The sequence below is a fragment of the Rhagoletis zephyria genome, unplaced genomic scaffold (genome assembly GCF_001687245.7).
Source record: "Rhagoletis zephyria isolate East Lansing unplaced genomic scaffold, Rhagoletis_zephyria_1.1 Rzeph_scaffold_00674, whole genome shotgun sequence".
Lineage (NCBI taxonomy): Eukaryota > Metazoa > Arthropoda > Insecta > Diptera > Tephritidae > Rhagoletis > Rhagoletis zephyria.
In genome coordinates, this window is record NW_016157758.1 from 173,527 (window position 1) to 191,491 (window position 17,965).

The following is a 17,965-nucleotide window of genomic DNA, read 5'->3' on the forward strand; positions in this document are numbered from 1 at the left end:
AAATGTCAAAGCATACTGAGCATCTTTCTCTTTGACACCATGTCTGAAATCCCACGTGATCTGTCAAATACTAATGCATGAAAATCCTAACCTCAAAAAAATCACCCGTTATAACGTTTTTCTATATACTCAACAGTTTTGCCGGTAAAAATAAATGTATGAAGAAAAAAAAATTTTTTTTGCCTAATTGCATTTGCAATTATAGCAGCAGGGTAAGAGCACGCTATGGAAGTGAACTCACAAAGATATGCGGAGCTGTCGGGCATAGTAACCATGGACGCATCTATGTCACCTTCTGGTTGAATTGTTCAACCACAACCTCCTATGCCTGAATAGCTGGTTCTCAATCCAGTTCATGCAATAACAGCTTCTTCCAAGCCATTGAAAACATGCACTATGTTAGGTCCACCACCTGTTGCGCTTGCTTCCGCCTTCGGACGTGCTTAGGGATTATAACCCTTACTAAGTATAATTCTCCTTTCTGTGTTGCCGGAGAAGAGGGGCTTTCGCTTGTCAAAGGCATACAACATTTCTTGTGCATATAACTTCGGCTACGCCATTCACAGTATTTTTGCGCAGAACCCACATCTAAATTTACAAAAAAGTGCAATAGTGCGAACGGAATTTATTAATAAACTATTGCTCGGAGATTTGAAACATTTGTTTGAAATTAAAGTTTAATCCTTTGATTACATGTGTATGTTAAAGATTTTAGATTCGGGTTATGCGTTTGGACACAACAACCGAAAATCATTGTACAAACTAGGGATGTGGAATATTAGTTTGTTTAAACAGTGCTTGCAAGCCAAACCAGATGTCAGATTTTTCTAAAGCTTTTTAAATAGAATTCTTCATTCTCATTCCTTTGGCTGTTTCAGAGTTTGAGGAATCTGTAACTTCATCCGCGATTTTCGATTTTAGTTTTGGTAATTCATTTTCAATACTTTCTTCTGCGACTGGTTTGAAAAATTTGTTCTTATAGCGAGATAAATAGGGGGATATGCAAAATAAAAATTTGGAACAATATTCTGTTTTCAAAGTCGTAGCTGCCAGCCGAACCGAATCAGAATATTATTATTTAAAAAAAAAATACCCGGTTTTTTATAAGAATTTGAATTATTGGAATTACGGATGATACGTCTCAGATAGTTACGTAATATAGCTTTTTAATTATTTGAGCATCGATTCTCTTTATAGCCAGACATTGATCATTTCTGCTGGAAATCCCTATTGAAGGAGCTTACTCTTTGACTTTAAATGGCAAAGAAGGGAGACGTAGGGGGACAGTTTTACCACAGAAGTTTTTAGCCAAGGATCGAGTGTATATCCATATGAAAAAATATTGCCCGACAAGTAAACAAAATTACTCTTTTTAATTAATTTAAATTCTCGAAAGAGGCCCATTTGAAATGATTGAAACGAATATATGTAACATCAAAAGAAAATCACGAAAATTTAGTTAAAAATTACAGTGCAAACTTTCTTCTTCTGTGTCTAGTAGTTTTTTTTTTAAGATTGGTCCAAAAAAATCATAATAAAGAAAGAAACCAATGCAGGTATTTAAAGTACAGAAAAAAAATATTAATAGGACTATGTTCTCTTTGGCGTATCTCAAAGGTCAAGTAGAAATGGAAACTTGTATGACTGCCCATTGATAGCTCGGTTATATACCTTACAAAATAATAGGGCGATTCGTCAAAACGCGCAAATGCCTCGTAACCATGTAAACGTTGTAAACTTACTTAGTTTTGAATGAAAAATCTAGTTATTTGCGAGGTTTACGCGGTTATGAGGGATTTACGCGTTTCCATGAATACCCATAATATGTTTAACGACTTTTTTTTTTATCAAATATTGGATACAATTTGTCATTTTGTTTTCCAGATATACGTTTTATCGTTGCACTTGCACAACATTCGCATTCGCAAAAGCTCCGCATTGATTATTGCGAATGCGAATGTTAAAATTAATGTGGAAGCTCCGCGGTTGCGAATGCGATTGCGAATATTCGCAACAATCCTGGTACAAACTACTAAAACCGGACCAGTGTTGCCATTTTAGTCGTTTTCCGGCTAGATTTTGCTGGTTGCGATAGCAAACAGCCGGAGAAATTTCGGTTTAGCCGGAAGCGGATTTGTTAGCCGTTTTGTAAAAAAAGTAGCCGTTTTTGGCCGATTTTGCTATTTACCTTGTTTTCTTAAAATTCAAATATATGTATGTGTTTCCATTTTTGACTAAGCGATCCAAAATCTGTTGGAAATGGCTACTAGCCTTATCGCTGAGGCAGGGTTATATAAAAATAGGCCGATCTCGCTTATTTTTATTTTAAGGGAATATATTTTTTCTAAAGAAGGCGGTAACGGGGATTTTCTTCATAAAATGTTTGTTATAAATGACTTAAATTTAAGTGTGAAGTTTTATTCGCAAACTCAGAAAATAACAAATTATCTCACAGTTTGTTTAACACGCGTTTATGTTTAGATATAGTGCCAAGAATAAATGTTACAGGTATTGTCTTCATAGATAGCGCATATTCAATTCTGCCTTAATTACAAAACATCATTGTTGCCCACGCTTAAAGTTTTAAGGTAAGGGAAAAAGGATATTTTCAAGCACTATGTACACATATAGATTTATTTAAACTAACTTTTTTTGCTGAGAACTTATTATTCCATATTCCATTAACCGAAGGCCAACCTGAACTAAAAGAACCAAAACTGAAATGCGGCAAAATTAAAGTAAAAGAGCACAAATTTCTATGCAAAGCAAAACTCTCTGGGAAGACAATAGGTTTGTTCGTCGAAAATCCAGCGAAAATTACCACTCAAAATATCAGTTAGTAAGAAAAAATGCTCCTAAATTTTGTCTTAAGTAGAGAAACTTCCAAATTTCTGTACGAACGCAAATTTGCAGGAACTTGCAAGTTTCCCTGCCCGCTAGTGTTCACGGTTGCATTTCAAACATAAGAAATTTGTATAGAATTTTACAATTCTTTAAGAGGGGCAAAAACAGGATCTACATATATATTTCTTGCTAGTCCAACTTTCTTCAACATACGTTTAAATTTCTTTGCCGTACTAACTGTCGCGTTTCCTATATCAACTCTGGTCGAGATTGCATTCCGAGTACGTTTCAAATCATTGGAAATAACTAAAAAAATTAAGTAAACAAGTATTTGCTTAAATTTTTCATTTTAAATTCGCTCAAGTTTGTAAATTTTTAAATTTGACGAATGAATATTCAAATTATCGTCGACAAAAAATACAACCATGTGCCACAATCATATGTTTTTCCTAATTGCAAATTCTTGCTGGCAAAATTTTTTTCCAGCTTGAATTTGCAACTTCTCTCCAAGAACTAGTCTTTCTACTTATGATTTATTTAAATAAAACATGTGAAATTTAGGTGAAACAGTTTAGCCGTTTTTTTGCCAATTTAGCCGGGTGGCCCAAAAAGTTCTGGCAACACTGAACCGGATCCAAGTTTATCGATGAGGGGCACCAAACATTCCTTTTTGTTCGTTCATATAAAGCAGTGGATAAAAAAATACGTATATACGAAAGGCAAATTTATCTGTTTAAAAGAACACCAATAAAAGTTCCTGCAAACACACCATATTTTACCTCGCTTCCGACACATAATTGTTTTTGTACAAAATTACACAAAAAAGCTGTAAATTTCTTACTCGTTCGTTTTTAGGCATGCCATTGGTATGAATTTCGAAAGTTCGAAAATACGATTCGGATTTCAGCATACTATTTCTACGATTCGTAGCAGAATTCGAATACGAAAGAGTTGCAGAATAGGGGTGTTTATCTGAAAAATCAAATGTTATTTTGCTATATCAGTTTATGTTATTTTATAAACTTTTTTGCCTATCATTTACTAAATTTGCTATAACTTTTCTATTTTCAAATCGATTTGCAAAAGATTTGGATCAATATACTTTGAAATTTAATAATCTTTAATATAGCTTAAAAATAATAACAAAAAGTTTGCAGCTTTTAGGTGTAATTCACAGTAGAATAACGATGCGACTTAAAATTGTGTCCGATTTCACCCGTAAATTTGCAGATAAACCTTAAACTGATAATTTGAGTGCAAAACATTGTATAGCAAGTCCATTGGGATTTCCAATACCTTTAATCTGGCGGGAAGCTTTTTGTGTTGTGAGAACCAGAACCGGATATTTTTGAAAAAAATTTAAAATGCGGCTTTCTCAATTTGAAAAAAAAAAACGATAATTTCGGAAATTCGTAAAACGTATTCTTTTTTTATTTTTGGCCTCATATTCAGTTCTGTGAGTTATTTTACATAGCAAATGACTATACAATTCACAATTTTCAACTATTTTGTTAAAAACTTTTTCCCTCAACGCATATGGTTTTCTATATTTTGAAATGCAACGCGCAAGTACTTAGTTATCATATTCGAATAAAATTTTGTCCAGCTTATTTTTAGACTAAAAGACATCTTTTTCCGCCCGGCAAAACATATTTTTGTTTTGACGAACGGTCTAAGCTACATGTTAACTCTGAGTGAGAATATGCGGTGCATTTTTATCCGGGCCATAGTTGTTCGTTTGGAAAGCCAGCAAGAATTAGCAAGCAATAAAATTCAGAGAATAAGTACTATCTTACTCTACTAAAGAGAGAAGCATAGTTCGAACAGGAATTTGAAGAAATTTGCAAGTTTCACTGCCAGCTGGAGCGCATGGTTGCATTTCATACAAATAAATTTTTATGAAATTTTTAAACTTTCAAGTAGAAAACAAAACATGTCCTATACGTATGCTTCTTCTTATTTTGACTTTCTTCAACAAATGCTTAAATTTCTTTGTGGTAGTCACTGTCGGATTTCCTACATCGACAATGGTTGTGACTACGTTCCGATTACGAATAAAACTTCTTTAGGGAAGTACATTTCAAATCAAATGGAATTAACTAAATTAATTAAATAACCATAACTAGAATATCAATCAAGAGTTTTAAAAATTATCTTGAATAGACGCATGTAATTGTTAATTAAGCAAATAACTTTTTTTTACAGAGCAAATCCAAATCTAATAACAAATGTCCTCGAAATAGTTCAATATTGGATGAGGCGCAATGCATAGCTTTGGCTGAAATATATAAATTACATACTTGCCTTTGGAATGAGGAGGAAATCGCTTATAGGTTCAAAAATAGACGCCAAGAAGCTTTAATCGCTGTTTTTAATGGATTTAACGCAAAAACTGGTCTGAAACTGTCACAACAGGATTTGAAAAAAGAAATTATACTGTTACGAAAAATCTGCTCAAATGAAAAGAAAATGAAAATAGCATGCAAAAAAACCAATTCCATTCATAAACCCACCTACGCATTTTACGATCATATAGCATTCCTCGAAGTCGACGTTGCCCCCTTCGAATGCTCCAAATGTGGAAAATTGCTGCCTGGGTCAGGTAAGCTCAAAGTACATTTGGCACAACACGATGGCTCGCTGCCCTTCAAATGTAATATCTGTGGCCATGGTTTTCAGTTGGGTAATAATTTGACGGTACATCTGAGAAGACACGTACAGGACTACCAGTACAATTGTGAAGTGTGCAACAAGCCGTGCGCAACAACCACAGAAATTAAAATCCATATGCGTACACACACAGGCGAAAGGCCCTATGTTTGTTCTATTTGTGGCGAGAAGGCTTTGACGTCATCGCACCTTTTATTGCACATGCACCGGCGTCACGAAAAGCGACCTCTTCACAAATGTAAACTTTGCCCAAAAACGTTCTATGAAAGGAGAAGGTTGCGCGATCACTTGGCCGTCCATAAGAATGTACGAGATGAAATTTGCAGAGTGTGTAAGAAGGGCTTTAAAACTCCTGATCAATTGCGACAGCATCAGCTCATTCACAACGCCGTAAAGAAATATTTATGCAAATTTTGTGGAAAACGTTTTGCGCAAAGAGCAGGGCTTAGTGGGCATATGAAGACGCACGGTACAAAATTATCTGCAACTGTTCCTGAAAGTGCTACATAACTAGGATAAGTAAAACTGTGTTTCTATTGAAATAAGTTTATTAATGTAACTTCAAATCATTAACTTAAATAAAATAAAACCCGACTTCTTGTTCAAACATGCTTTTTAACAGGGGCTTATTCGGTATAATACGTGGGCTACAAAAATCAGCAAATTTCATGATCATCTGGCAATTCTAAGTGCTCTGTCTATGTACAAACCTTTAGGTCAGGGCATAAATTATCTTTTAATTGTTTCCCGCGGGGACATCACTCGTAAACAGTTCGCTGTAACTAGATAGAATATTGTTGACGTTTTCTCTGAATTTCATTTGTTTTACGGCTCTATTCTGTATCAGTGACATATTCTTGTCACAGTTTTTTATACGGAAAAATATATGAAAAAGTTTAAATCTGTCAGTAAAAAAGAGTTTGTCACCGATACAGAATTGGGCTATTATTTTAATTATTAATTGGAACCCAAAAGGGTAATCCTTTTAATGGCAAGAATCTTTTAAAGATCCTTAAAACACCCGGTGATCCTTATAAAATTATGGAGACAGCATAGAAAAAAAGTAAGTTGATAAAATGCATGCAGCAATCCTCCACTGTTGTGATAAAGAAAGCATCAACATATTAATTTACGCCAACAATAAAAATTAACAGGTAATTTTTAATCAAAAAACAAAACCGACTTCAATTCTCATATAAAAATTTAAGATTATCGTTAATTTCTTCATGATCCAAATTAATATGAGACTACCTGTGAGGTAACACCTTTCCTTTAAAAAAAGAAATATAGAAATCGATTAACGTGGTCCAAAGTTATGCGGTAACATACATAAAAAAAAAATTATTCCGACGAATTGATAACCTTTCTCCTTTTTGTGAAGTCGGTTAAAAATCAAACATCATGAAAAAGTTGTTTCTAATAAAAACAAGAAAAGAAACAAAAAAGTGCTAGCCAACATTTTGAAAAGTTTCAGTGTTTATTTAATATGTTTATTAATATTTTAAAAAAGTGCAGTAGCCGGACTCCGATTTACCGCTAAAACTCCATCACCGAAAAATGCGATGTGAATTTTGGTAATTTTTAGCGACTTTTGCGGTTCTATCTTAAAAAAGCATCTGCAAAAACCTCCATTTTTTGACAGATTTTAGCAATGAACCGGGTAAAGTGAGTCAACTGTTTTTAACAGTTCATATAGCGTATGGCGCTATTTTGTAAGGCGACGTATAGCCGATGGGCAACCATATATGTACTAAAATTCGCGTTAAGTATGGGAACTGGCTACTGACTGTCGGCTACTGAGTCTAGTAGCGCAATTTTCTGTTTCCCGCTTATCACGATTTTGAAATTTGTTTACATAGAGCGTGTGTGTAGCAAAGTTCGTGACGAGGAAATTTTTGACAAGTAGGAGGTAGGGACGTTCCGATACCATCAAAGTATCGATACCTACTTAAATGAGTTTACTCAAATCGTTATTTCGATACTACTTATATGAGTAAACCGAAAGTATCGATACCTACTTATATCGATAATTTTTCATTATTGTATATGCAACAAAGTGAAAGGGATTTTCCGGCGTTTATCTGTGACATACCTTTTGCGTTATGCGTTTTTCACACAAAGTCCGAAAAATTACGACACATAGCGACACATTTTATATGACACAGCGTAAATAACTAAAAACATGACTTTAAACACTTTTAATTTTTTATTTGTATTATTTTGTTGAGCATGAACGAAAAATAAATAGCGATTTGTATTGTATTTACAATACAGTGAGTGGAAGACCGACCTATCCCGGCAGCCAGCTCGAAAACGTCCTATCTTAGAACACTTTTCAAAAACGTCCAATTTTAGAAATATATTGAAAAACGCCCTATCTCTGAAAACGTTTCAAGAACACCCTGTTTCATAACTCGGTTCAAAAACGCCCTATCTCAACATATTTTCAATATATTTTCAGTCGAAATAGGACGTTTTTGAACCAAATTATGAAATATGGCGTTCTGGAAAAGTTTTCTGAGATAGGGCGTTTTTGAATCAATTTCTGAAATAGGGCATTCTTGAATAGTTTTCTGAGATACGGCGTTTTCGAACTGGCTGCCGAGATAGATCGATCTTCCACTAAGGTGTCGATATGTATATTTCGTCATTAGTAACGATATGTATATTTATTCATTAATTAGACAACAATTTCAACCTTTGAACGGTTCCCACAAAACTTTACGGTTTTAAAGCATTCCTTGCACTTTGCTGTGGTATCAGTAATTTTGTAAAACTATATCCATGCTTTAGATTTTGGCGGTGTCATTGCTTAAAGCAATTATTTTTCATAAAAACGACGCTGACAAGATATGGAACTTGCTCAAATCCATTCGATACAAGTACTTTTCTTTCGATACCAAGTACGAATCGAAACAACGATTCGAGTAAAAAAAGTAGTTGGTAGCGAAACAAAAGTATCGAGTACGTACTCGTATTTACTTGTATCGGAACATCCCTACTAGGAGGTGAATAAAATTTCACTAGCTCATGAGGAATTTTTGACAAATGCAGAGAAAATTTTTACAAACACAAATATTGTTGATGTGCATGATTCAATAGTAGAAAGGTTTTGTAATAAAACAGTCTTCTCACTTCCACACATAAAATCGGCTCCTTTACTTGTGCAGAATGTTGCTTACTCTACAGTTTCTAGTGATAAAATATGTACATCGAATTAAAGATAATAGCTTGTACTTTCTAAATAATATAAATTTCTTTACCATTAATCCTGCAGTTTTTTTCAAAAAAGGTTATTTCATGAAAAAATAACATATGTTCGTTTTTTAGTGGTTTTGGTATAAATATATATAGAAAACAATTTCAATTATGTATATCAGCTGAAAGATTGATTATCTTTGTGGTGACGTTATTAGTTTTTTAATCAGTTATGTGGTTCATAAGATATTAATATTAAAGAAAAAAATCAAAGAATTAAATTGTAACCTTCTAAAACGTCTTAATATTTTACTTGCGCTAAATAATTATTACATGGTTGAAATGAGCGTAAAAAGTTTTATTGATCTGCATTTTTTGTTTTTGCATAGCTGAACGGTCGGTATTCTAGATTTGTTCCAGGAAATGACGAATAACTTAAATTAAAAATCTATTTATTTACGTATTGCTTAGTATTTTCATTAAAACACCAAATATATTGCAAATTCACATATAATTAAAAATACACATTTTACTTCTAATTGTATACTTTCTTAGTACCTTTCTACTACCGTTTTCGCAAAAGGAGATCACATTCTTCCCCTTTCTCCTACTTCCAAAATACAAATCTAGATAAAGGAGTGTCAAATTTTAGCTGTCACAAATTACATAACCTTGTGTTATTGAATCATGGTTGATGTGTATAATTTTTCGTTAAATAAAAGCTTAAATTGATGAATTGCAATCAATGTTGGTACATGTTTTCTTAAAATATTAATTTCACTTTAATTCGTAATATTTTATCCCGAAAAAATCTGCGGTTATCAAAAATTTACTGCTGTCAAAAAAGATTTAATTTTACACAGCAGATTGGCAAAACTGTCTCACAATAATAAAAATATTATTCACCAGCTTTCCCCATAGAACTTTGTTACTGAATCACACACGCCCATAAATTGTTAAACACATTGGAGCAAAGTTGCCAATTACCTCGAAATGTACATATCGAAAAAGTAAATTCGGATGTTGTCTGAGTTTTTCGTATACTGAAATTAATCGCTATACATACGGTGCCCACATGGTACAATAATTACAGGTATTGTCTTTCCAGAGAGTTTTGCTTCACATCAAAATTCGTGCTCCTTTATTTCCATTTTGACGCAGTTCAACGTTGATTCTTTTAATTTTATTTGGCTTCGATTTTTGTTTTCGCTCAATTTCATTTTTATAATTTTTCAAAACAAAAGCAAAAGCGTTTGAAATTAAGTGAGCTATACAATTTTTTAATTTATTTACTAACAAATGGTTTATTTTTTGGCTTTTGCAAATTAAATAAGTCCTCTGCAAGAAGGTTTGTTTAAAAAATACGTGTAGATATATGGTATATGGGGTATGGAAATATCCCTTTTCCCTAGCAGTAAACCTTGTTATCCGACTGCTCTTGAAGTACATACGTGTTTTATTTCATGCATTATTTTCGACTCGGATTTCGACCAAGCACAATGAATAGCATCCGGAACGAGCTGAATTGCAATGCGTACCATTCCATACTGCTTTACATTTAAAACATTTTCCTGGTAGCCTTCTTTTTTGGAGTTACTCACGTTGAAGATACAAGCCCTCATACAATCACCAATAATATTTTGGTGTAGTTTCGCCTTATGAATATCTTCTCTTCAAAAAATTTAAAATTGCCTCCATACCACTGCACATTGCACCGGTAATAGTTCCCGAAAAATAGCAAGCTGTGTGTAGTTTGTTGTTGGTTTTGGAATCAATGTACATAGATAAACCAAGTTATGAAAGACGAAATTCTCGAAAAAAATAAAATCAGCTGTTCTATTGCTGACAGTTTAATATACTTTGCTCCACAGAATGTTAAACCTTCAAAAAGCTAAATTTCTCTTAGAAATTTTAACAACATTCATTAACGTTTAATTTCGATTCATACAAAGTTTTTTAAGCATACATATGTGCTCATCGCTTCATCACAAGCGTCCTGGTTTAAAAACTGGTTCATAGGCATGTCATTTTTATGAGCTGTTAATGCGCCAAAATACATACGGAATACGGCAAAAATGCGGGTCATTAAAAGAAATACAGAACATTTGGCGTCCCGTATGAAATAAATAAACTACCAGGACTATTGACGAAAAAAGAGCACTGCCCCGTATAATACAGGACGGAGGGTCACCATAGCTATACATAATGCAAAATATCATATTGGTAGCCACGGCTACTAGACCAGCAACTAGACACCAGCCGCCAAACATAAATGGGTCATAAAACTGCGATTCCAGCGTATTTTGCATCGCTAAAAATCTATTTTTTTCGCTTAAACAACGGACTAATACAAATTTATAGTGCCAAGTTTTCGATTCCGAATTGTTTGCTTTTCGAATCACAATACAGAGTACGCCCAGAGCTAATATTTCTATCATTGTTCGCTTAAACCACTGAACTATATAAAAATCTGTGTAATTAGTAGGAAAAACAGCAAAACAACAAGGAAAAAGAGTGACAAAAACACAAAAAATTTATACTTTGAGCTTTATTGAAAAAAGTAATTCTGTGTTCGTATGGAATAGTAGCTTATGTCGGGAAGCTGGCTTTAGTATAATGCTGCATTCCCTTTATTCTCTAAACGAGAATGATTTTTTTGATGAGACTTAATAAGAATATTGACTTGCTAGTATCGGAACTATTTCTTCCACATTGATTTGCCAAAAGTTCTTCAACGGCTTGGCGCCAGTTCGCATTCGCATTCGTATGCTGCAAATGCCGCATTATACTAAAGCCAGCCTTTCGACATAAGCTACTGTTCCATACGAACACAAAATTTTTAAGGAAACAAGTAATTTTTAGCAACAAAAAAACCCGACTTAAAAAAATATATATATATCTATATATTTCATGATTCAATGATCCATCCAAATTGTATATTTCTTTTTATTATCTGAAAATTTGGATAAATAAGAGCCTAATAACATTAAATTAAATAAGAGCCTAATAACATTAAAATCGCAGTGTGGTAGTTTTTGCAAATTTTGTATATAGAAATTAAATATAGCGAGTTTTGAAACAGTAAGTTTTTAAGCTTTTCGCGTTCTCTCTTCAATGAAGGTTAGACTGCTTCTTTTTTAAGACGTCTTCCACTAGGCACCGAATCAACCACGTTTTCTTGTAGTTTTCTAAGTTTATCAGAAGAAGGAGACTTTTGAACTTGTATAAATACGTACAATAAATATTATAGCGACTTTTGAAAGTGTATATATACATACAGTAAGTATTATAGCGACTTTTGCTAGAGTAGCTAACATTTGATTCTATTTTTGCCAGAATATATACGGGCCAATTCTTAATACTCCCGGGGAGTTTGTTCTCCGGAAATTTGTTTCTCCCGCGAAATAAATCCCCCAACGCAAAGCACTGGGAATGAAGCTCAGAAATTTACACTGGTTACTGAACCCGAAGTGTCAAGCCTCAGTCGAGAGTAAGTTCTTGCTCTATTCATTTGTTTTAAAACCAGTATGGACATACGGAATACAATTAAGGGACTCTGCAGCAACTTACAATATAGAAATACTCCAAAGATTCCAATCAAAAACTCTTAGAATGATTGTGAACGCTCTGCTCTGTGTCACAAACAACCAAATAAACCGTGACCTTAAAACCCCACCTGTTGCTTCCGAAATTAAAAGGCACGCCTTGGCGCACCAACAAAAAGTTCCTGATCACCCAAACCTCTTATTTAATACTCACTTCTCATATACAGACAGGTTCTGCAATTTATTTCGCTTCCAATTTCAATTCAAAGCGAATTTGATTGAAATTCACTCGGAAGTGAGTTGCAGTACAGGACCTGCCCGACAGTCTCATTCCAGCGACTTAAAAGGAAATCATATTAGATCTCTAATAACATTTAATACCTGCGAATAGAGATGGTTGCTCAACTGGGTGTACTTCATACATGATTATTTTCCTATTTAATATTTAAGTTTGTTAAAAAAAGCAGATCGCAATAAAATACATATATGAGTTAAAAAAATAAAAATAAAGTAAAAATTGCTGAATAACGGCAATTCTTACAGCTTTTTGTATTTTATGTTTATGTTGGCTTCATTACGACGTGAGTAGGTCAAGGAGCCACGGAAAATAACGCAAATTTTTTTATAAAGTTAAATTTAAAGTTTAACCCTTTGCTTTTTGAAAGGTAATTATTATTTTTGGGTATTTTTCTATTTATATTGCCTCACTGGATTTTTACATATGGTTTTCCGGGAGGCTTCGTATAGAGTATCTCAATATATGCGGTTTTTGAACATATCCCCCGTTTTTGTATGCAAGTAAAGAACCTTTTTATGCATAATTCCACCATGACATCGCGTAAGTGGGAAATAACTATAACTAGAATATCAATCCAGAATTTTAAAAATTATTTTGAATAGATGTATGTATGTAATTGTTAATTAAACAAATAATTTTATTTTTTTACAGAGCAAATACAACTCTAATAACAAATGTCCTCGAAATAGTTCAATATTGGATGATGCGCAATGCATAGCTTTGGCTGAAATATATAAATTAAATGCTTGCCTTTGGAATGAGGAGGAAATCGCTTATAGGTTCAGAAATAGACGCCGAGAGGCTTTAAGCGCTGTTTTTAATGCATTTAACACAAAAACTGGTCTGAAACTGTTACAACAGGATTTGGAAAAAGAAATTATACTGTTACGAAAAATCTGCTCAAATGAAAAGAAACTAAAAATAGCATGCAAAAAAAATAATTCCATTCATAAACCCACCTACCCATTTTACGATCATATAGCATTCCTCGAAGTCGACGTTGCGCCCTTTGAATGCTCCCAATGTGGGAAATTGCTTCCTGGGTTAGGTCAGCTCAAAGTACATTTTGCAAAACACGATGGCTCGCTGCCCTTCAAATGTAATGTCTGTGGCCATGGTTTTCATTTAAGTAATAATTTGACGGTACATCTGAGAAGACACGTACAGGACTACCAGTACAATTGTGAAGTGTGCAACAAGCCGTGCGCAACAACCACAGAAATTAAAATCCATATGCGTACACACACAGGCGAAAGGCCCTATGTTTGTTCTATTTGTGGCGAGAAGGCTTTGACGTCATCGCACCTTTTATTGCACATGCACCGGCGTCACGAAAAGCGACCTCTTCACAAATGTAAACTTTGCCCAAAAACGTTCTATGAAAGGAGAAGGTTGCGCGATCACTTGGCCGTCCATAAGAATGTACGAGATGAAATTTGCAGAGTGTGTAAGAAGGGCTTTAAAAATGTTAAGCAATTGCGACAGCATCAGCTGATTCACAACGCGGAAAAGAAATATACATGCAAATTTTGTGGAAAACGTTTTGCGCAAAGTTCGGGACTTTGTGGTCATATGAAAACTCACGGTACATTACCCCAGAAAGTGCTACATGCTGATTAGGATAAATTAAACTAAGTTTCTATTGAAATAAGTTTATAAGTGTAACTTCTCATCATTAACTTAATTAAAATAAAACCCGACTTCTGGATTAAACATGTGTTTTACAAGAACTTATTTCATGGCCAGCTAGCAATTCTAAGATTCGGAGCATTGTCTGTGATCATAGCTTCAAGGCAACGCTTCCATCCTCTCTTAATTTTTTCGTAATAAGAATGCAAGGTAGAATCAATTCCAATATGGTCGGTTCTACGTTTATCGGATTGACACGGAGTACCATCTCCGACCAACGACCACCACTATAGCAGCCTTTTTTTGCCATGGGAGCATGGCCTACGAGCAAGTCTGCTCCGCATACTCCTAATACATAAAATAAAGCATCGTGCCGTGGACATGTAGTGTTTGGCGCACAAATATACATATGTAACTCTTTAAGCTGCAACAACTGGTACCGCCTAAAAGCATGCTCGGATGTGCGGCACAACAGAAAGGAGCGCCAACTGTGTTACATAGTGTCGCAACAACTCACTACAAACGCGGCGCTCTGCACAAGCTCCCACCCAACCATTAACCAGTGGACCAACTCCCAGCACGCAACCCAGGACATTCACTCAGCACAAATGGTTCTGCAGCGTTAGCACCAATCTGGTGAGGCCCAATGCAACATTTTTAAGGTGCATTCAATAATTGGTACAACCATCGTGCGTGGAGTGCTGCAACTTGCGGCTTACTCACAACACCCACCGCCAATCGCAGCATACACCGAAACCGATGCACAGGCCGGTGATAACACCAGCGGTTGCACCATTTGGTCCACAACCAGCACTGTTACCACACGCGTAACAATCACCAGGCTAAAACCGGTCATACTATTGCAGTTCAATTGCAACGGTCTTCAAGGTAAGATCGATGAGATAGTCAGTTTTATGAGGAGTAATAAAATTTCAGACTCGGCCGTCCAGGAGATTGAACACCACTGGGGCTCGAAGCGTCTGAATTAGGATGACTTTACTTTTCTTGGAAGAGATCGGCGCGGGAGGCGACATCGCCTTATATTGTATAACGCGGTACCGACCTCTCGCGTCAAACCACATGCCCTTAGTAATCGCGTTAGACCAGCCTATAGCTTTTTCTTATTCGAGAACCGTACATAAGCACCCGGGAAGGCCAACGGGCACAGTTTTACAGAATATACCGACCGCAAATTCAACACTTTTACACTGCAATCATTTGCGCGCATAACTGACCAAAACTTCCGCGGGATCATCAACACAGCAGCCGGCAGGATGGCTAAAATCCGCCCAGGGACTCGCAGACGTGCAAGAGCAAATCCAACTGGCTAAAGGCTCAGTTCTGCATACTTTGCACTGCACTTCAGTAGAAGTCAAAAATCAACAGACTTTTACATATGTAATGCTGTGCGTTGAGTAATCTCTTACACGCAAATCTCATTTAAAAGATTTCTTATGTGACAACTCTCATGCAATGCCAAGTATGCATAACTGAGCCTTAATCCTGGGGTTTCCTGCATCAGCGATGTCAACATGGCAATTAGCATCTCCGGACTTGCAATCAACCCTGCGGAGCAACCAAACTGTGGACGACAGTTAAGATTCTTTCCCATCGGATGAAACGTAAGGACAGCGGTTGCCCTTACATTTGGCAATACCGCAACGTTGGATCCGCAGACGTTCGCGCACTTCAGCCGGCAATTCATTGCATGATCAGAGAGAGACAAAGCCCGCCGTAGTAAGCTACACAAAGCTCGAAAGCTCCGCCCGATACACAACAAAGTCCTTTGCAACGAAAGAGGCACATGCCACCGTCAACAACGCCAAAGCGGAAGGCACAGGTGAAATTTCCACGCAGATGCTGAATAAGCTAGGGAATGCGGTAGTTGAGTAAATCACCTCCGCATTCAACTTATCACTGTCCACCGGCTCCGTGAATTATGGCCGCGTGTATTAAGACCGCGGTCAAAAAATGAAATTAGGCCGCCAAACAAATAAGAAGGCGGCCTTAATTCACGCGGTAAAAATTCCATCCCACATAGATCACTTTTCTACGTAGGCGGCCTTCGGCCGCGCTTAGGGATTATAACACTCACTAAGTGGAATTCTCCTTTCTGTGTTGCCGAAGAAGAGGAGCTCACACCTTTTGTAGAACACGTTTCTGCGTAGGCGGCCTTCGGCCGCGCTTAGGGATTATTACCCTCACTAAGTAGGATTCTCCTTTCTGTGTTGCCGAAGAAGAGGGGCGCGGAACATCTTTTGCGGATAACACCTTTCTTTATTTTGTGGTTTGATTTGTCGACCAAATGAAAAATAAAATTTATTTGTGATTTTATGCGGATAACTTAATTCTGCCAATCAAAAACGATCAAAAAATCAAATTAGGCCGCACGAACACAATTCATTTTGCCAAGTGAAATTAGGCCGCGATCAAAAAATAAAATTAGGCCGCGCGGGCATAATTCATTTTGACAAGTGAAATTAGGCCGCGCGAAAATAATTCATTTTAGCAAACAAATAAGAAGGCGGCCTTAATTCACGCGGTCAAAATTCCATCCCCCTGTCCATCCTGTCCCAAGATGGGGCTAATGAGTAGTATCACTCCCCTTCTTAAGCCAGGAAGAAATCGGACGCTGGAGACTCATACACATTTATCTCCCTCCTAGTAGGAGACTCCGAATAAACCCCCGATTCAACTGAATTCTCCCCACTTATTTTCTAGGGTGTGGAGATTCCTTTGAAGGAGAATTTTAAATATCTAGGACTCAGATAGGAAGCTTACGTGAAAAGCTAATATAGACGACAGAGTTAAGAAAATGCAAGGTGTGTATGAAGCATAACAGCACATATGTAGTTGTTTCTATATTTATAGGCACTCCCACATCAAGACCATAGTGCGCGTTATCGCATCCTTCAAGAGCTGACCCTGTTTCCACAGAACACTATGGATCTAGACCCGGAGGGTGTCGATTCTAACCTCTCCCCCTATTCCAGGGTGTCATGCGTCATCCTAACGCCGCATCCGGGATACATGTCCGCCTCCGGAAGTAACGGTACCTCAGCACGGGGCTCTGCTGTGGCCTACCGCTAGTTCCCCTTACCTATTTATTCGATCGTCGAACGGATTCGGCTGAGTAGGCGACCAACGAACCACAAATATGAATTTAAATCAATGCACGCCAAACACTTTCCTGGGAAACGAAATATATTCGGCTTTTCACATGTACCCAATCGCCTTCTTACAGCGCAACCTAATATTACCGGCGTGTGTTTTTCTACGCACGCACGCAAGTTTTTCTCATTTGATTAACCGAAATCAATTTGCGTGCGTGATTTATCAGAGTTGCATTTCCATAAAATTTACAGAAGTTTGTTGAGCGAAATTTGAATTCATAGTCCCTCCAAAATGTCAAATGAGCACAAACGTCAAATCGAAATGTCACGCAATACTAATCTTGGAATTTGAGTTAGCTTTTTACGCACGCCGTTCAATTTCGGTTGGGCCCATACAAGTTGTATGTGCATGAGAAATTTTTGACAATAAACTGCCGGCGTGCGTGAATATTAGGTTTGCCTGTTACACGTATACAATCCGAACGTCAACAGAAAGAGTAGAAGGGCAACAAATTTTATTTAGTTGCATGCAAACATTAGACGTAGCAGGTTGATGTTGCATTATTGTTGAATAAAATAGGCACACTGAGTAAATTATGTAATTATGTGAATTATGTTAATTTTATATTTTTTTTAATACCAGACTAGTCTTTAATTAAAACACAAAA

The 17,965-nt window shown here is 36.1% G+C and overlaps 1 protein-coding gene across 6 annotated transcripts in view; it reads left to right on the forward strand.

Moving 5' to 3' along the window:
• Positions 1-16,365, forward strand: part of LOC108360992 (zinc finger protein 2 homolog) — a 103,259-nt gene extending 86,894 nt beyond the window's left edge. The window contains exons 9-10 of one of the 6 annotated variants that reach the window (XM_017613514.1): positions 5,050-5,446; positions 5,524-5,605. In XM_017613514.1, coding sequence (XP_017469003.1) covers positions 5,050-5,446; positions 5,524-5,531 — 405 coding nt within the window. In that variant the 3' untranslated portion in view covers positions 5,532-5,605. Of the gene's footprint in view, positions 1-5,049; positions 6,290-13,206 lie in introns of those variants that run through there. The other 5 variants (XM_017613506.1, XM_017613510.1, XM_017613511.1 and 2 more) reach the window with 5 other exon arrangements.
• Positions 16,366-17,965: the final 1,600 nt, after the last annotated feature.